At 44.8% G+C, this 17,430-nt stretch overlaps 1 protein-coding gene across 1 annotated transcript; it reads right to left on the reverse strand.

Moving 5' to 3' along the window:
* Positions 1-636: 636 nt before the first annotated feature.
* On the reverse strand, positions 637-17,292 carry LOC143440056 (acetyl-CoA acetyltransferase, cytosolic). The gene is made up of 9 exons (XM_076926670.1): positions 17,120-17,292; positions 16,506-16,640; positions 11,760-11,941; positions 10,736-10,853; positions 7,083-7,226; positions 5,897-6,019; positions 4,791-4,945; positions 1,897-2,007; positions 637-1,645 (listed from the first exon to the last, which is right to left on the reverse strand). The coding sequence occupies exons 1-9, from the start codon at positions 17,172-17,174 to the stop codon at positions 1,475-1,477; spliced, it is 1,194 nt and encodes a 397-aa protein (XP_076782785.1). The 5' UTR covers positions 17,175-17,292; the 3' UTR covers positions 637-1,474.
* Positions 17,293-17,430: the final 138 nt, after the last annotated feature.

Below are 17,430 nucleotides of genomic sequence, written 5' to 3' on the forward strand. Positions count from 1 at the left end.
GCAGAACATGTTCCTGACGTGTAGCCCTGGGCCTGCAGGGACTGGCAAGACTACTTTTCATTAGACTGGATGTGCTATGCATGTTAGCTAGTGTACACCGTGTTGGCTGTGGTCCTGGTTGTTAGGGATGCACCGCCCTGACTACAGCCGCCTGACATCCTTTTCTACTCCATGATTCTTAGGGGATTGCTGTTGTGTATCTGGCCCATCACCAGTCACAGAGATGTGACTCATGGCTTCAGTAACTGACTTTTGAATCTACCTCTATTATAGCCTATGATTTCCATAGCACGTGACTATCTCCTGAAGGTTCGTCTGAGCAGCATATGGCTCATTAGAAATGATGACACACTTGGGAGGCAGAGGCAGGCGGATTTCTGAGTTCGAGGCCAGCCTGGTCTACAAAGTGAGTTCCAGGACAGCCAGGACTACACAGAGAAACCCTGTCTCAAAACAAACAAACAAACAAACAAACAAACAAAAAACAAAACAAAGAAATGATGACAAATGAACCTCTCAGTCGTATGCGTATGCTGCAAACCATGGCTTTTCTGTTGAAGCTGGCTGTCCTTCCCACATCCTATGCTCTGACTTTGTTTCTGTCGTCACCATAAAACTCATTGACGAGAAGCAATGTGAGGGGGGAAACAGTTTATTTGGCTTTCAATTCCAATTACAGTTCATCATTTTGGGGAAATCAAGGTAGATATTTGAAGCAGGAAGCATCCCATCCAGTCAAGCAGAGAGAAATAAATGCACAGAAGCTGCTTGCTGCTCACTTTCAACAACCCAGAGGCACACTTGTTGGCACTGCCAGTCTTTTGGACTAGAATAGCTGGAATACCTTACCCCACCACCTCAGCTTGGAGGCGGCCACTGAATCCGATTTTCATTACAGAATTCTGATTTGATCAGTAGGAAACCACGAGACAACGAGCAAGCAGGGGTGTTTGAGCTAACCATAGTTAAAGCAAAGAGCCTGAAGTTTCCAACAACAGAAGCCGCATCCCCATTCTTTGAATGGATCATTTTGGGGGCCCTGCAGAATGGTGTATGCCTTTAACTCAAGTACTCAGGAGGCACAGAAAGGTGGATCTCTGGGAGTTCAAAGCCAACCTGATCTACAAAACGATTTTCAGGCTATATGGTGAGATCCTGACTAACAAACAAACAAACAAACAATCAATGATTAGAGAAAATTACACCCAGAAAGCAAAGACAGTAAATATGGAAATTATGAAAATGCTGTTCACTCTGGAGCCCTTGATGATCGACTAGACTTCCCTTTTATATATAACAGTGTCTGGTGCAATGTCTTAGCCTTGGGAGTCTCATATTAAAGTACTGCAAGCTGTCTACCTGGGTTCCTGTCCTCAGTTTGGTCCTCTGATTTCACTTTCTACTTAGTGTTTCACTGATATAATGAGAATTGTCCAAAGGTGGTGGCTCATCCAAGGGTGGCTCAAGGTTCAGATCATCCTCTCTGAACACACATTGCAATCCCCATCCCACCTCCAATGCACAGGGCTGCAACACCACGTGTCCCACCCACTCTCTCCAGCGTGTGTAACAAGGTCACTAGAATCCTACAGCCAGATGCTCCCAGAGGATGGCCCAAGGCAATGGCTCCTCCATCGATGTTGACCTACAGGGAAGAAGAGTGTTAAGTCAGTCCTCTGGGCACAGGCTAATACCTGTTTTACATTTCTCTCCTCGGTGTTATGCTGGCAGACCATCCTCTCAAACTCAACTTCCATTGAAAGCTTAGGAATAAGTAATGCCTATCTCCCTAGTTTCTAGGATGTTCCATTGATTCTGATATGAATTAGTTCTTTACTATAAAAAGCAACATGGATTGTGCAAGTTCAGTGACAAACACAACTTCATGTTGGTTACCTTCTCAGGGTTTAATCCAAGTTCTTTAGCTATTGCCGCAGACACCGCTGCAAAGGCTTCATTGATTTCAAACACGTCAACATCCTCCAGGGACCAGCCTGCCTTTGCAACCTACAGGAAAGATTAACTGAGGTTAAAGCATTCATTACTAACATAAAGATATATATGAGTTGCTGGAGCGATGGTTCAGTGTTAACAACACTCACTGTTCTATCATGAGGACCAAACCTCAGACCCCAGCACTCATGATGAGTAGATGGCTCACCAATGCCTGTAACTCCAGCTTTATGGTAGTATATATCCTCTTATGGTCTCCATTGGCACCGCGTATGCCCACGTGCACACACAGTAATAACCGAAAATTTATTAAATTGACAATTTAAAATGAAGAATATATATATAAATAAAATACTCTTCAAAGATACACCTCTAGTAGAAAACTGCCACTATGAGGCTAGGTGTGCCATGGTGGCCTGTGCCTGTAAACCAGGGCAGGGGAGGCTACAGTCAGCCTGCATAATGATACCCCAGCCAGAACCACTGTCAGTTTGGAGAGTTCCTTTATGAGCCCTGTGACAAACAGTTCCCTCAGTGAAGCTGATTCCATTCAAACGGTAGATGATGTTCTCTAGGGAGATGTGGTGACACGCACTCCTGTAGTCACAGCACTTTAGAAGCTCAGGCAGGGCAGTTGTCTACATTTAAGGCTATCCTGGGCTAAAGAGCAAGGCCTAGCCTCAAAACTAAAAGACTGCATGCTAAAATACCCCTTAAGGCAGAAGTCTACACTGTCCGAACTATTATGTGAAGTTAATACAGCATACTTGATCTGACTTAGAAGGATCCAGGGCTGGAGAGATGGCAGGCTGCACTGGCTGCTCTTCCAGGGACCCATGTTTGATTCCTCACACTCACATGGAGACTCATAGTACCCAGGTGATCTTACACCTCCACTGGCACACAGTGGTTTGTAGATATATGCAAACAAAGCATCTATGCATATAAAATATAATTTAAAAAGAAGCTGACCTGGGGCTGAAGAGATGACTCAGTAGGTAAAGTGCAAGTGTCCTGAGGTAAATGCCCAGAACCCAAATTTAAAAAAAAAAAAAGCATGAAGAATGGTGGTGCATCTATGACCACACTGCTGAAGGCTGAGATGGGCAGATCTCTGAAACCTGAGGGCCACCCAGCCTGGCCCACTGGGAGCATTTCAGACTAGTGTGAGACTTGGTATCAAAGATGCAGAGGAAAGCAGTCAGTACCCTCAGCTCAATGAATAATGCACTTGATGTCATTCACTCCTGAGTTTTCCAGATCCCATGAGTAGAACAATAATAACTCCTGCAAGAAGCTGTCCTCTGACTTCAACACGTGCACCAAACCTACACACACACACACACACACACGCACACAACCCCCAGACCAGGAGGTCATTCTTCATGACAGGGTCCTAAAGCACATGACCAGGAGGTAAGAAGATAAAGAAGATAGAAAGGTGTGACCAGAATGTTCTGTATAAGCTTATATTGAGCAAGCCTATTAATAAGCACAGAACCTTATCTGTATGCAGCTTTTAGGGGAGATGTGAGACAATGGGATGAAGTCAGCAGGAAGCCAATCATTCAGTGTTGTACAAGAGGAACACAGGTATCTTCAGTGTGCCACAGATGAGCACAAAATGGCCTTAGGATTGATAATTCTGTCTCTTCATGGGTAAACACCAAGCTCCCAGGAACTGAAACTTCTCCAAGGCCCTGAGCCCAGCTCCAGACTGGATTTTGCCAAGTCTGCTCCTGGGCAAGGACATTAAACTAGGTTCCCTTTATCCTATCAACCCAACCTTTGAGAAGCCTTGATTGGCCTGGATCTCAACATAAACACACACACAGACACAGAGACAGATATACACACAGACATACACACACACACACACACACACACACAAATATACACACAACACACATATACACAGACTCATAAACATACACGCAGACACTAATAGAGAGACATACACACAGACATATATATATAACACATAGAAAAATACAAACACACAGACATATAAACAAAAACAGATATAGACACACAGAGACAGACACACACAGATAAGACACAGACACATACTAAATAAAGAATGTATGTAGTTAATTTTTTTAAAATTTTATTTCGTGTATGGGTGTTTTGCCTGTATGTATGTAAGCAACTGCATCACATGCATGCCTGGTACCTGTGGATTTTAGAAAAGGTCCTGAAATCCTCTAGGACTGGAGTTACAGATGGTTGTTATTTTCCACATGGGAGCTGGGACTCTAACCAAGGTCCTCTGAAGAACAGCCACTCTTAACCACTGAGCCATCTCTCCAGCCCTCATATATGTAGACCTTTTTTTTAAAAGATGAAATAATATCCAATGTCTCCTCTGCTTCATACAAACCCAGAGTCACAAGTACCTACATAAGTATGTGATCCAAATGTAAGGAAACAAAGTAAATTCCCTTTAGGCTTGTGGAACACAATGCTACAAAAGGCGAACAGCAAATAAAACCTGGTGGAAATAAAATCTGGCACATCTTGGCACTTCAGAGTGGAAAGGGGGATGGAGGGCGTAAGGAGAGCCGAGAACAGAGCTGCAGGTCGGCTGCTCTCAAGGTCAACAGAGCCAGGTGAGGTCTGCAAAGGAGGCAGATGGACATGCAGGTGCAGGCCTGTGGTCTCAGCTGGGAGGAAAAGGCTAAAGGCCTAAAGAGTTCCAGGTGTTCAAAGTCATCTTCAGTCTGAAGGCAGCGTGGGCTATTAGGAACAGTCATAGACAGACAGACAGACAGACAGACAGGCAGGCAGACAGACAACAAACCAACCAAACAACTGAAGGGCTACAGAGTAAGACTCACAGCTTGCTTTATGGCTGGAATTGGTCCTACTCCCATAACAGATGGCTCCACACCAGCTTGTGACCAGGAGACTATTTGTGCTAAAGGTTTCAGCATCCGACGCTCAGCGTCTGTCTTCTTCATAAGAACCACAGCAGCGGCACCATCGTTCAGTCCTGTAAACAAGTGACCTGGTGTCTCCAGTGCTCCTTTCCTTCAGGTATGGACCCAGGGCTTCCTCCTTTCCATCTGAAAGCATTAAGCTACTGACATCTTGCCAAATGGTTCTGTCAGCTGTGATTCATCAGACGTCACAGCACACTTAGAAATGGTTAAGTTTGGAGTGTGATACTGACCACACAATATTACAAGAGTCCCCCAAAAGCAATGGGGAGGGGAGAAGGATACTGAAGAGAAAACCCTAGGGCTCATTCACAGGTTCTGAGATTTTCCAGAATTTGAAAAGTGTGAAGGCAAGTAACCTCTGAAGCCAGGGTCTCTTACCCTTGGGTGGCCTGGAATTTCCTATGTAGACCAGGCTGGCCTCAACCTCACAGAGATCTGGTACAATGCAGGGATTAAAGGAGTGCCTCGCCATGCTTAGCAACTTCAGAGTTTGTTTGTTTGTTTATTTATTTATTTTGGTTTTTTGAGACAGGGTTTCTCTGTGTAGCCCTGGCTGTCCTGGAACTTACTCTGTAGAATAGGCTGGCCTCGAACTCAGAAATCTGCCAGCCTTTGCCTCCCAAGTGCCAGGATTAAAGGTGTGTGCCACCACTGCCCAGCTGAGGTTTTTATTTTTGTTCTCTGTGTAGTCCTGTACTAAATCTGTAGACCATGTTGGCTTCAAACTCACAGAGTACTGAGATTAAAGGTGTACACCACGATTGTCTGGACAACTTCAGAATCTTAATTTTATTGTTTTATGTTTAAATTTGTATGCTTAGTCTAGATGTCAAAAAAAGCAAATCACTTCATTCAGTATATATTAAGTTAATAGCTAAGCATACAGAAACTATAAACGGTCCCTTAAACACAGCTTTAGGAATCATGTTGTGTAGAAAGAAATTCACTTGTTAGACCTCCTCATAGTTCGTATTTCCCCCAATGCCCCTCAGAACTCAAACCTGATGAGTTTGCTGGGGTGACTGTTCCTGTCCCATCAGTAAGAAAGTAAGGTTTCAGCTTGCCCATGGCTTCAAGGTTACTCCCATGACGAGGAAACTCATCCACTTTCACTTCAGTAAGACCTGCAGAGAGCAAAACCAGTTACTTGGAACGAATACAGAGAAGGCAGGGTTCTGGGACTGAGGACTCAGAATCAAGAGGAGTGACATTTGGAAGAAAAGTCTATTACCATTTACCCACTTCCATTCCAGTAGGAATTGCTAGAATTACTGCATGCTCTCCCATGAGAACTCTTCGAGAGACACTCACCCTGTGTTGCAACTCCACAGCCCTTCCTAAGGGCAACTGTTCTCTGTATTGTATGGACACAGGTTTGGGTCATTGCATTTAGCTAGATACACCTGAGTGGGTCAGAAGTGGTGCAATCCACCTTGTGTGAGCCGCACATCGGTGTCAGATTCCGCTTCAGATCATGGTGAGTGTGTCCTTAAGGAGCTGGAGAGATTGAGCATTTAAGAGTGCTTGCTGCTCAATTAGGTGATCAGAACTCACCCCTATCTTCAGCAGCTCATAAATACCTGTAATTCCAGCTCCTAGGGATCCGAGGCCTTTAGACAACCTCCAAGGGTATTCACACACATGTGTGTGCATATACTCACTCACACAGACACAGACAGACAGACTTCCTAAAGGTGTTCCCTTTAGAATGTGAATGTAAAAGACACACAAGATCAACTAGGTGAACAGATGCCATTCCTGAAAGGTTTGGAAAACTGTTCTCTTCTGACAACCACAAACTGATGTTCCACGTCTCATGGAACCCGAGGGAGACACACTGCAGCTGTGGACAATTTGAAGATGACAGTTTCCCATGTGTCCATACCCTGCTGTGTTGACAGTATCTTCCAGCTAGGTGTGCTGGCACACACTTGCAATCCTAGCACTCAGCAGGTACGAAGCAGGAGGATCACCCAGCAGTTGGAGCCCAGCCTGGTCCACACAGTGAGCACTAGGCCATCCAGGGTACACAGCAAGACCATGTCTCAGAACACACACATCACCACCTGCCCTCCCCCATTCAGACGTAGAACGCCTACACCTTTATAACCTGCAATGACCAAAATCCACACAGGTGTCATCCATGCCTACAAACAGGCTCAGCGCAACTGTGGCCTCCACACTCACCTTTTCTGGAAGACACCAGCACTGGCACAATCTCCTTGTCAAAGTGGCCAGCTTTCTGCGCATGCTCCGTCCTGTTCTGGGACAGAACTGCAACCTTGTCCTGGGCCTCTCTGCTCACTTGCCATTTTTTGGCTACGTTTTCAGCTGAGAAGAAGAAAAGGCAGACACAGCATCTTCATGAGCCGGGCTTTGGTAGCTCAGGTTACTCAGGTGTAAGACTCTTTCCTTTTCTATGTGTGTAACTTACAGATATCTGTATCCAGATTTACCACTGATGCTTCTGCCCCTTTACTTAACACCTCCTATATGAACCTTCTGAGACAAAGTACAAGTACACAGACCGCCCTTTCCTTATATGGATGCCCCCCAGATAAAGGTGCCTGCTGCCATGCATGGTGACTTGAGTTTGACCCTGGGATGAACATGGTAGAGGGAGAGAACTATAGCAGGCTTTCTCTCTCACTTTTTTTTTTTTTTTTTTTTTTACATCAGGATATTTAGCATTAATATTAACTCTTGGCTTATCTTCAAACCTTACCTTTGGTTGTAATAAGACTTAGGGGTAAAGCAGCTGGATGGGCATGGTGGCCCCAGCTAGGCAGCGGATCTGTGAGCGTCAGGCCACTCACCACTCAGGACTGGGGCTCGGTACCATCCATACCTTTGGATCTTCAGACTGTAACGCTCTTTAGGCTTGATATTCTTTTTTAATTTTAAAAGGATTTATTATTCCTTATATGTATATATGTGTCTATATGTGCACTTTGTGCAGTTGTCTATGGGGCCACAAGAGGGTATCAGATGTCTGGAACTGAGTGCTGACATGGCTGCTGGGAACTGAACGCTGGTCCTCTCAAAGTGCACTTTTAAACAGTGAACTGTCTCTCTAACCCATGGCTTGATATTTGTGAAGAATAAGAGGCCCCTCCTTTCATCACTTCATCTGTTTCCTCACTGAATGGCTTGTTGGCATACATGATAATCCGTTATGCTTGGTGCCTCTGGAGATAGGTTTCTACATATTTTTGGTTTGTTTTGTATGGAGCCCAGGGCATTGCACATGCTAAACAAATGCTCTAACACTAAACTATACCCCTGGCTTCAGGATATACGTGTGTGTGTGTGTGTGTGTGTGTGTGTGTGTGTGTATGTATGTGTGTTTAAAATGTGTATTGGTGTTTCAGGGGCCTGTGTAAGGCTGTCAGATCCCCTGGAAATGGGGTCAAGACAGTTTTGAGCTGCCATGTGGGTGCTGGGAGTTGAACCTAAGTGCTCTGGAAGAGCAGCCAGTAATCCTAATCTCTGAGCCATCTCTCCAGGCCCAGGACCTAAATATTTAATAATCATCTTGGTGATTTTTGTACAGGTAGTCTGGATATCACTTAAGAAACTGGCTAGTTGGAAGTAGTGGTGCACACCTTTGATCCCAGCACTCGGAAGGCAGAGGAAGACGGATCTGTGAGTCTGAGGCTACTCTGGTAAAGAAAGTAGGTTTTAGGATTGACAGAGATGCACAGAGAAACTCAAGTCTCAGAAAGAAAGAAAGAAAGAAAGAAAGAAAGAAAGAAAGAAAGAAAGAAAGAAAGAAAGATGGATGGATGGAAGGAAGGAAAGAAAGAAAGGAAAGATGGAAGGATGGAAGGATGGAAGGAAGGAAGGAAGGAAGGAAGGAAGGAAGGAAGGAAGGAAGGAAGGAGAAAGCAAGCAAGCAAGCAACTGGCTAGATACTAGGACAACTAGGATCCATAGCACCTTCTATCGTCTCACTGGAGCAGAGAAACCTTGAGTCTGTTTCTCACATCTCAAGACCCTTCTCCTTCCTTACACTTGCACACCTTATCTCTTGTGCTTCTGCTTGTAGCCTTTTCCCTATGACCTTACTCATATGCCTCATACTTCTCATAGAGCCAAGGCCACAGCTGCCAGCTTTTCAACAATGTTCTTTACTTCTCAGTTTATTTAACTCATAGACAAATGCTACTTCTGTTTAAGTTATATTTCCATATGGTAAAGGTATTATTTTAGTTTTCCTATTGTGTCAACTGTCAACACAGGAAACAAGGACCTAGACACAAGGCTAATGACACAATCATGTGTAACCAGAGAAGTATGAGTTTATCTGATAGAACCTGACAAGCTAGCATCTGATAAAATGAGGGGATCGATCAGGAAGAACCAAACATTCTTCCACACCGAGGATTCACAAGGACAGAGTGTTCATGGAGGAAAGCTGTCTGAGGAGGAACACACCGGGTGAGTGCACACCACTTCCAGCATTGCCTGAGGTCTCTCTGGACTGGGGTTCACATAGTGCTGAGGTTTCTGAGGCTGTGACGCCCTCTACCACCAGCTTCCTGGACAGGATGAGCCTTTGGGAATACACCTTTCTTTCTTTTACAAATTGATTTACTTATTTCATTTCATTGCGTGTATGTTTATATACCATATGCCTGGTTAGTGAACTAAGCAGAAGAGATCAGAAGTGGGCACTATGTCTGGGGAAATCACCTTGTGGGTCGCAGGAACTGACCTGGGTCCTCTGCAAGAGCAACAAGTGCTTTTAAGTGCTAATCCCTCTCTCCAGACCCTGAACTACACACAGTAGTCACCTTTTTTAACTTTTTTGGGGTTTTTTGAGTTTTTTTTTTTTTTTTTTAAAAAGACAGGCGTTCACTAACACCATGTGGTATATCCCGGGCAGGTCTAAAAACTCACTGAGTCCAGCTAGACCAGGCTAATCTAAAACTTACAGATCTGTCTGTTATTGTACCTCAGGTGCTGGGATTAAAGGTATGTGCCACTGTGCCTGGCTAAGGCCTTAAAAATGTTTTTACTTATTTTTATAATTTATGTGTATTTGTATGTCATGTAAAAGGCTGAATTAGCATATGTGCACCCTATGTCTACAGTGCATACGGAGGCCAGAGGATCCTCTGGAAATGGAGCTGCACATGGTTCTTAGCCACTTGATGTGAGTGCTGGAGCCACACTCAGATTTTTGTAAGAACCAGAGCTCCTGACCACTGGACGTCATCTCTGCAGCTGACATTAGTCATCACTGAACTGGTAGCTCAGGCGCTCATTAGCAACATGTGCCTTTCAGGAAGTCACTTGCTGCCTCTTCAGGTTCATGAGTGCATTGTCTAATACTGTCTCACTTATTTTTGCTCTTATGACTTTAAAATGTGGTGAAAATCTGTCATCCTGATTTCCTTTCCTTTTTCAAATTTCTTGTCTCATCTTAGAGCTGACTGTTTTATATTGGTATCTACCCTCTTCCAGTAAAATATGGGTGATATTTTTAGTAGGCACTGTAGGGAACTTTAAGGACAGAATAAGCGAGCTACATACATTTGGAAGGCATGGAATCTTGCCTGTGTACAAGGTCCAGCCACATAAGTCCTATTCATACCAAGGACACAATCACAACAAGCTTTCTGCATCAGTCAAAAGTAGACCACAGGCCATCTAGGGAAGCTCATATCTATGACTCTCTGGGTACCACTGTATGCCTCAGCTTCCTGACCACATAGATGGTGGACAATGGATGGACGTAGGATGCCTCCAGACTCAGAGCTATGCAAATGAGCCTCACTGTCACATACCCTTGTCAACCTTTTGAAAGATAGTGTTTGCAGGCATATTGTCCTTACCTGTGATGCCCATGTGGTAGTTGTGAAATGCATCTGTGAGGCCATCACAGAGTATGCTGTCAGCCAGCGACATCTCACCCATCTTGACCCCTGTTCTCAGGTGAGCCAAGTGAGGAGCCTGGACGCAGGAAGGAAGAACAGATTTAGGATGGTTGCCACTCGTCCTCTCAGCATCCCACTCAGATTCAGGAGGCTCTGGCTTGTACTTCCTCCCTCTTCATTACCCATCAAGCCCTTCTCCCCACTACCTGCTCTGCAGGTCAGGACCTGAAACCTCTTGGTGTTAGCAGACAATCCCACCTGCCTTATATCATATATGCTAGGCATATATGATAAAACAGTGTAAGAAGGGATCAAGAACGCCGGGCAGTGGTCGCACGCCTTTAATCCCAGCACTTGGGAGGCAGAGGCAGGCGGATTTCTGAGTTCGAGGCCAGCCTGGTCTACAAAGTGAGTTCCAGAACAGCAAGGGCTACACAGAGAAACCCTGTCTTGAAAAACCACACACACACACACACACACACACAAAAAAAAAAAAAAAAAAAAAAAAAAAAAAAAAAAAAAAAAGAAAGAAAGAAAAGGAAAGGAAAGACAACTTATAAAGTTTAGACTATTGAAAAACATCCAAAGATTTTAAAAAAAACTTTTGCTAGGCACGGTGGCACATGCTTGTAATCTTAGCACTCCAGAGGCAAAGCAGGAGAGAAAAGCATTTAAGGGTAGCCCAGGCTATATAGCAAGTCTTGGGCTAGCCTTGGCTACATAGTAAGCAGGGATAGCAACCAAATGATATTGTGAGTTCATTTCAGAAAACACTGTATGCTCTGGAACAACAGCTTAGAGAAATGATATTCTCCTCCAGCTGCCTGGCTGATAGGTTGTTCCTCACATGGGATTTCTCATCCAACCTGGAGAGAAATGGGCACTCAGGCAGAGGTCAGGCTGAGTCATGTCCTGTGTGTTCCTCAGCAGGACATGCTCCCTAGGTGGCCAGGATGGTGATCATCAGCACCTCTGCACTTACCTTGCTCATATTCTCCATGCCTCCAGCAACCACAATGGTGGAGTCGCCCATAGCTATGGACTGGGCTGCAAGACACACAGCTTTTAGGCCTGAGCCACAGATCATCTGGCAGCTCCATGCTGGAACCGAGTAGGGGATCCCTGCACCCACACTGGCTTGTCGAGTAGGATTCTGCCCACAACCTGGAACGAGGAACACAGAGCCTCGAGTTCTGTGGTTCTCAACCTGTGGGTTGAGACCCTTTAGGGGGCTGTGGATCAGATATCTACATTACAATTCATAACAGTAGAAAAATTCAGTTATGAAGCGGCAATGACATCCTTTTATGGCTGTGTGATCACCACACGAGGAACTGTATGAAAGGGTTGCCGCCTTAGGAAGGTTGGGACCTGCTGCCCATGAAGAAGGAGAAAGGATTTTAAAACATCAGGGGTCAAGTGTGGGCTAAGTGCCAGGAGACCGCCTGCCACAGCAGCAGAGAAGCCTGTCCTCCTCTCTCCAGCCCTGGGACAGATGCCACCTTTGTGCAACTGCTAGTAGTCTCAGAGAGAAGCTTCCTCCTCCCCAGTGTTTCTGATACCTTAACACAGAACCTTAACATCTTCACATCTAGAGAAAACTTGACTTTTCCTCCTATTAAGCAAGAAACTTAATTAAGACCAAAAGTAATAGCCAGCTAATTACACTTCTATAAACACAGGCAGAATTCAGGCATGCAGAACACTGTGCTTCCAGGTTCAGGGCATAAAACAACTAGATAGAAAGAAGGGTTATTTAAGGAGAAAATCTGTGCACAAAAGCTATGTATGAAAGTTTGCTGGTGTGGTAGCTCATACTAGTAACCCCAGCATTTTGTAAACTAAAGCAGAAATATCTCAATAAATTTGAGGTTAGTTTGGGCTACATATTAAGTTTGAGTGAAGCATGACCCAAATGGTCATTTCAAAGGCATTCTGAATTACATTATGAGTGAATTTCAAGCCAGCTTACACTATATAGTAAGGCCTTTTCTCAGAAAGCAAAAAATGAAATTAAATACACTTAACAAATTAGAATCAACAATTCACCTAAGATTTCCTCCAGCTACCAACAAAAAGAAACAAAGAAACATTCCATTTCCTTAAAAGTAGCAGAAGAGACAGGCAGTGGTGGCACACGCCTTTAATCCCAGCACTTGGGAGGCAGAGGCAGGCGAATTTTGAGTTCGAGGCCAGCCTGGTCTACAGAGTAGGCTCCAGGACAGCCAGGACTACACAGAGAAACCCTTTCTCAAAAAACAAACAAACAAAAAAGTAGCAGAAAAGTGATAAGAGTCAAAACTCAAATGCTATCAGTCACACATAATGACAAAGAGTTGTTTCCTTTTTTTCCAAGTTCCAGATCCACATATATCTATATTCTTTCTTTAGTATGTTTGTTAGAAAAGTACTAATGGAACACTGTCAAAAACTTAGGTTTATTAACTAGGGCCATTAATCTGAGGTTTGTTTAGAAGTAAAAAACACATAAAATTATTTATCTCTTAATCCTTGCCCTCAGGAGGAAGCAGTAGGTGGATCTGAATTTAAGACAGGCCAGAGCATCAGGCAATTTTCTGGTTGAGAGTAGTGGCTCCTGCCTGTAATCCAATGACTCAGGAGTTAAAGGTAACAGGTTTTCTTCAGGGATTACATATGTTGAAACACAGCCTTTCAATGTCTCAGAAATTAAAAATTAAACAAAAAGATACTATTCAGTAAAGGTATTACTATATAAGGTACTTATTCTTTAAACAACAAATGGCAAATATTTAGCAAATAACTTAACACACACACACACTCCCCATCCTCAAGGTACTTAGGGTTCAGAAATGAGTACTGGATTTGATATTGATAGTTTAGCAGACTGTGAGCCCCATGACAGAGACCTGACATAGATGGTATTTATCCCTCACTTCTAAAATAGCTTTCTAAGTGGAGAGATGATGGTTCAATAGTCAAAAGCACGTACTGTTCTTGTAAAGGCACTGAGCTTGATCTCCAGCATCCACTGCCTACAATTCTACCTCCAGGGGATCTGATATTTGTGTGTGTTTAAAGAAAAAAAAAATAGGGGTGGAGAGATCCTTTAGTAGTTAAGAGTTCTTGCTACTCTTTCAGAGAACACTGGTTTGATTCCAAGCACCTACATAGTGGCTTACAATCATCTGTAACTATGGTCTCGGGATTCAATGTCTTCTTCTGGCCTCCTTGGCCACCAGGCAGGCACTCAGTGTTTAGATATACATGTAGACAAAATACCCATATATATAAAAATATATTTTTTTAATTCTCTGGATGTTGGTGGTACACATCTTTAATCCCAGCACTTGGGAGGTAGAAGAAACAGGCAGATCTCTGAGTTCAAGGATAGCATGGTCTACCGAGTGCATTCTAGGACACACAGAAAAACCCTGTTTCCAAAACAAAACAAAAACAAACACCAAGCAAAAAAATTGAAAGGTGAGCTACAAACCCAAAACTTTAAAATACATGTCAAATACCTGTATTTTTAAAATCTCAGATGCTCCCAAGTGCAAAACTTATCATTATTTTCACGTTTTAGTAGCTTTGAAGATATTAGGCAAGTGTTCGATAACATCTCCAGCCTTTCCTGTCTTTCCTTCTAAGAAAGGCTCTTGCTCAGAGCTCAGCCTAGTCTTAATCTCCTGATCCTCAACTGCAGGCCTCAAAGCACTGAGGTTACATTTATAGACCACCAAGCAAGGCAATGTAAAACTTCTGAATGCTGAGGTGCCACTGCACGACTCAACACTTTCCAGCTAAAGTCAAGAGGCAGTTTGACTCATAATAGTTTGGTCAGTGTGAAAGACCAAATGTGTCTCTGTGTACATGGGACACACAAAACTTTTTTTCATGCACAAAATCATAAACCTTTTTTGTATAACATTCAGGCTCTGTATATAGGCAATACATAAATATATATTCCTGAATGTTCTATTAGGTTTTATATATATGAATATAACAGGTAGTCTGTAAATGATGATGATGAGATTTTCTATTCAGAATTGGGCTCCAGCCAGGACATAACCATCTTTGTAGAGATGAAGATAAAGAACACACACACACACCCTCCCAAGACAGGGTTTCCCCAAGTAGCTCTGGCTGTCCAGGAACTGGCTCTATAGACCAGGCTAGCCTTGAACTTACTGAGATTCACCTGCCTCTGCCTCCTGGGTGCTGGGATTAAAGGCATGCACTACCACAACCTGGTGATATATTATGTGTATGGATGTTTTTCATGAATGTATGTATGTTTATATGTTTGTTTGAGGGTGCCTGGTACTTATGAAGGCCAGAAGAGGGTTCTAGATTCCCTGGAAGAGTGGAAAAGGGTGTAAGAATCCAAGAGGGTGCTAGGAAACAAACCTGGGACCTTTACAAGAACAGTAAGTGCTCTCAACAGCTAAGCAATCTCTAATCTCTAAGAGATGAAGAAGCTATTTCTTAGAGTCACTTGGGTTCCTTAATCTATCAGGCTACTGAAACAATGAACTCCCCAAACACTGGAAGTCCCCTCATGCTGGGAGAAGAAAGAAGTTGAAGCCTGGTACTAGGCAAAGGGGATCTTTCCTCAAAAATATCTCATACTCTGATGACTCAGACCACCTTGCTATAGAGAGCTAGACAATGGGTCAATAGTGGTAGGTGGGGCAATAACAAGACCAACGTGTTTAGATGTGTAAATCTTCAGCTATCTGTTTAAAGTTTAATCTCACTTCTAGAGCATGAAGATGGACATGAGTGGGGTTCCTGGATCTCCTCCCAATTTAACCAAATTAAATAAATCTCCCTTTTCTGCTATTTACTATCCATTTTGCGGTTCCACTTAGCTTATGAAGGACAACTGGATGAATCTGGTTTCTTGTGATAAAGACTGTGAAACCAAGTTCTGTAACAATAATACTTCATATATACAGATGTTGCAAAATCTAGGTATTGGGATATCTGATATCAAAACAATTCTAGCACCAAGTGTTTCAGACATGAATATCCAACAAGCACACATACAAATGGTCTCTGACCGAGTAAGAGCAGAAGTTGGTCCTGAATATTAACAATTTTCTCTACAGTTGATTCCTATGTGTGCTGAGCAAGCACAGGGCAGGGCAGGAGGGTGAACTCATGACCACAGGCATGCTAACCACACACTTCACCACTGAGCTACACACCCAGGCCCCAAATCAACCATCAACACGAATGGTATGTAGTCACTGGTCTACAAACCCAGCAGGAGTCAGAGGTAACATGAAGCATTCTTAGACTCTCCTGTCTTCCTGCAGAACCCAGGAGTGAGGAACAGCCTATCTCAGGACAGGTGGACCAGGGTATAGCTGTTCTGCTGCAGCCTCACTTGCAGCTCTGGCACAGTGCCAGGCCCACACACATTTACTGACTGTGACATTTTAGGGGTATGTAGAGGACTGTGCATGCTTGACTGTGCATCAGGCTGGTCCTGCTTCTAACAGTGCAAAGGTGGTACAGACCAGTGGCCTAAGATCACTCAGGGGAAAAGCTTGTAAAGAGGCTGTGACTTCAGCTAGCAGAAGGAGGAGGGACAGAAGGAATCCTAGCAGAGGGAACTCCAAGCAAAGCAATGTATGGTAGTGGTGGTGGTGATGAGAGTGGGGGTATGTGTGTGTGTGTGTGCAAATAAATGCTTTTGTTTCTAATGAATCAGACCTGTCCTGGGGTACTGAGGACTTACCTGCCGTCAAAACGTGTCCAAATATGACCTCGGACACCTCTTCTGGAGCCACCTTGGCCCTCTGCAGGACTTCTTTGATGACAGCTGTCCCCAGGTCGTGGACAGGCACGGTGGACAGGGCACCACTGAAGGAGCCTATAACAGAATGGGGAAGGGGGGAGGCGTCTGAACCAAGAGCACGATGGGGACCACGGAGGGGGCGGATGGGGACAGATGCTTTCTAAACAAAACCGGCTGGAGCTGAGGCGAGCAAAGGCGACGGGGACTTCCAGGACGATGCCAAGGCCAAGGCCTGCCTGGAGGACCAGCTCAGACCACCAGCTCCGGTCCCCCGCCACCACAGCGTGATCCATGGTGCTCCGCTGAGCGGACCAATCAGCAATCAGCACAGAGAGCGCGTCCCAATGTCAGCCAATAGGTGAGCTTGGCAGAGCGGTGGCTCTACTGGGAGGAACCAATCGCAGCATGAGGGGCGGGGTCGCGGGCGAGGCGCGGGGCACCGGGCTGTGGAGTCCGTGGCCGGCCTCCCCCCCTCCCCGTCACGAGCGCCCGGGTCTCCGTGCACCTGACGGGGAGGTGGGTCGCAGGCCTAAATGAACCCGCGAGACACTCACCTATGGCGGTCCGCGCCGCTGAGACGATGACCACGGGGTCTGAGCCTGCACTCATCGTGTTGCTCTGCTATCTGCTAGCCCTCAGCCTTGTGCTCTCTGCGACTGAGGTAAAACTTCCTCCAGCCTGACAGGCCGTGCTGGGGGGCGGGGCTGTGGCCTCCACGCCACGCCTCCTCACGCCTGCGCAGGGCGCTGGGCGGGTCTAAGTCTCGGAATTGGATGAGATGAAGACTCCGGTTTGGGATGGATGGTATCTAAGCAACCTAGGCGTGTCGGGTTAGAGTGGGGTGTGGAGGATCCAGGGATGTTGG

This window comes from Arvicanthis niloticus, chromosome 28, assembly GCF_011762505.2.
Source record: "Arvicanthis niloticus isolate mArvNil1 chromosome 28, mArvNil1.pat.X, whole genome shotgun sequence".
In the NCBI taxonomy this organism is placed as follows: Eukaryota; Metazoa; Chordata; class Mammalia; order Rodentia; family Muridae; genus Arvicanthis; species Arvicanthis niloticus.

Coding starts and splice junctions, on each gene's coding strand:
- LOC143440056 (XM_076926670.1), bottom strand. CDS start 17,174: ATGAGTGCAGGCTCAGACCCCGTGGTCATCGTCTCAGCGGCGCGGACC. Junction 7,227..10,735: donor CTACCACATGGGCATCACAG/GTAAGGACAATA, acceptor TCTTCTTCTCAG/CTGAAAACGTAGCCAAAAAA. Junction 1,646..1,896: donor TTGGATTAAACCCTGAGAAG/GTAACCAACATG, acceptor TCTTCCCTGTAG/GTCAACATCGATGGAGGAGC.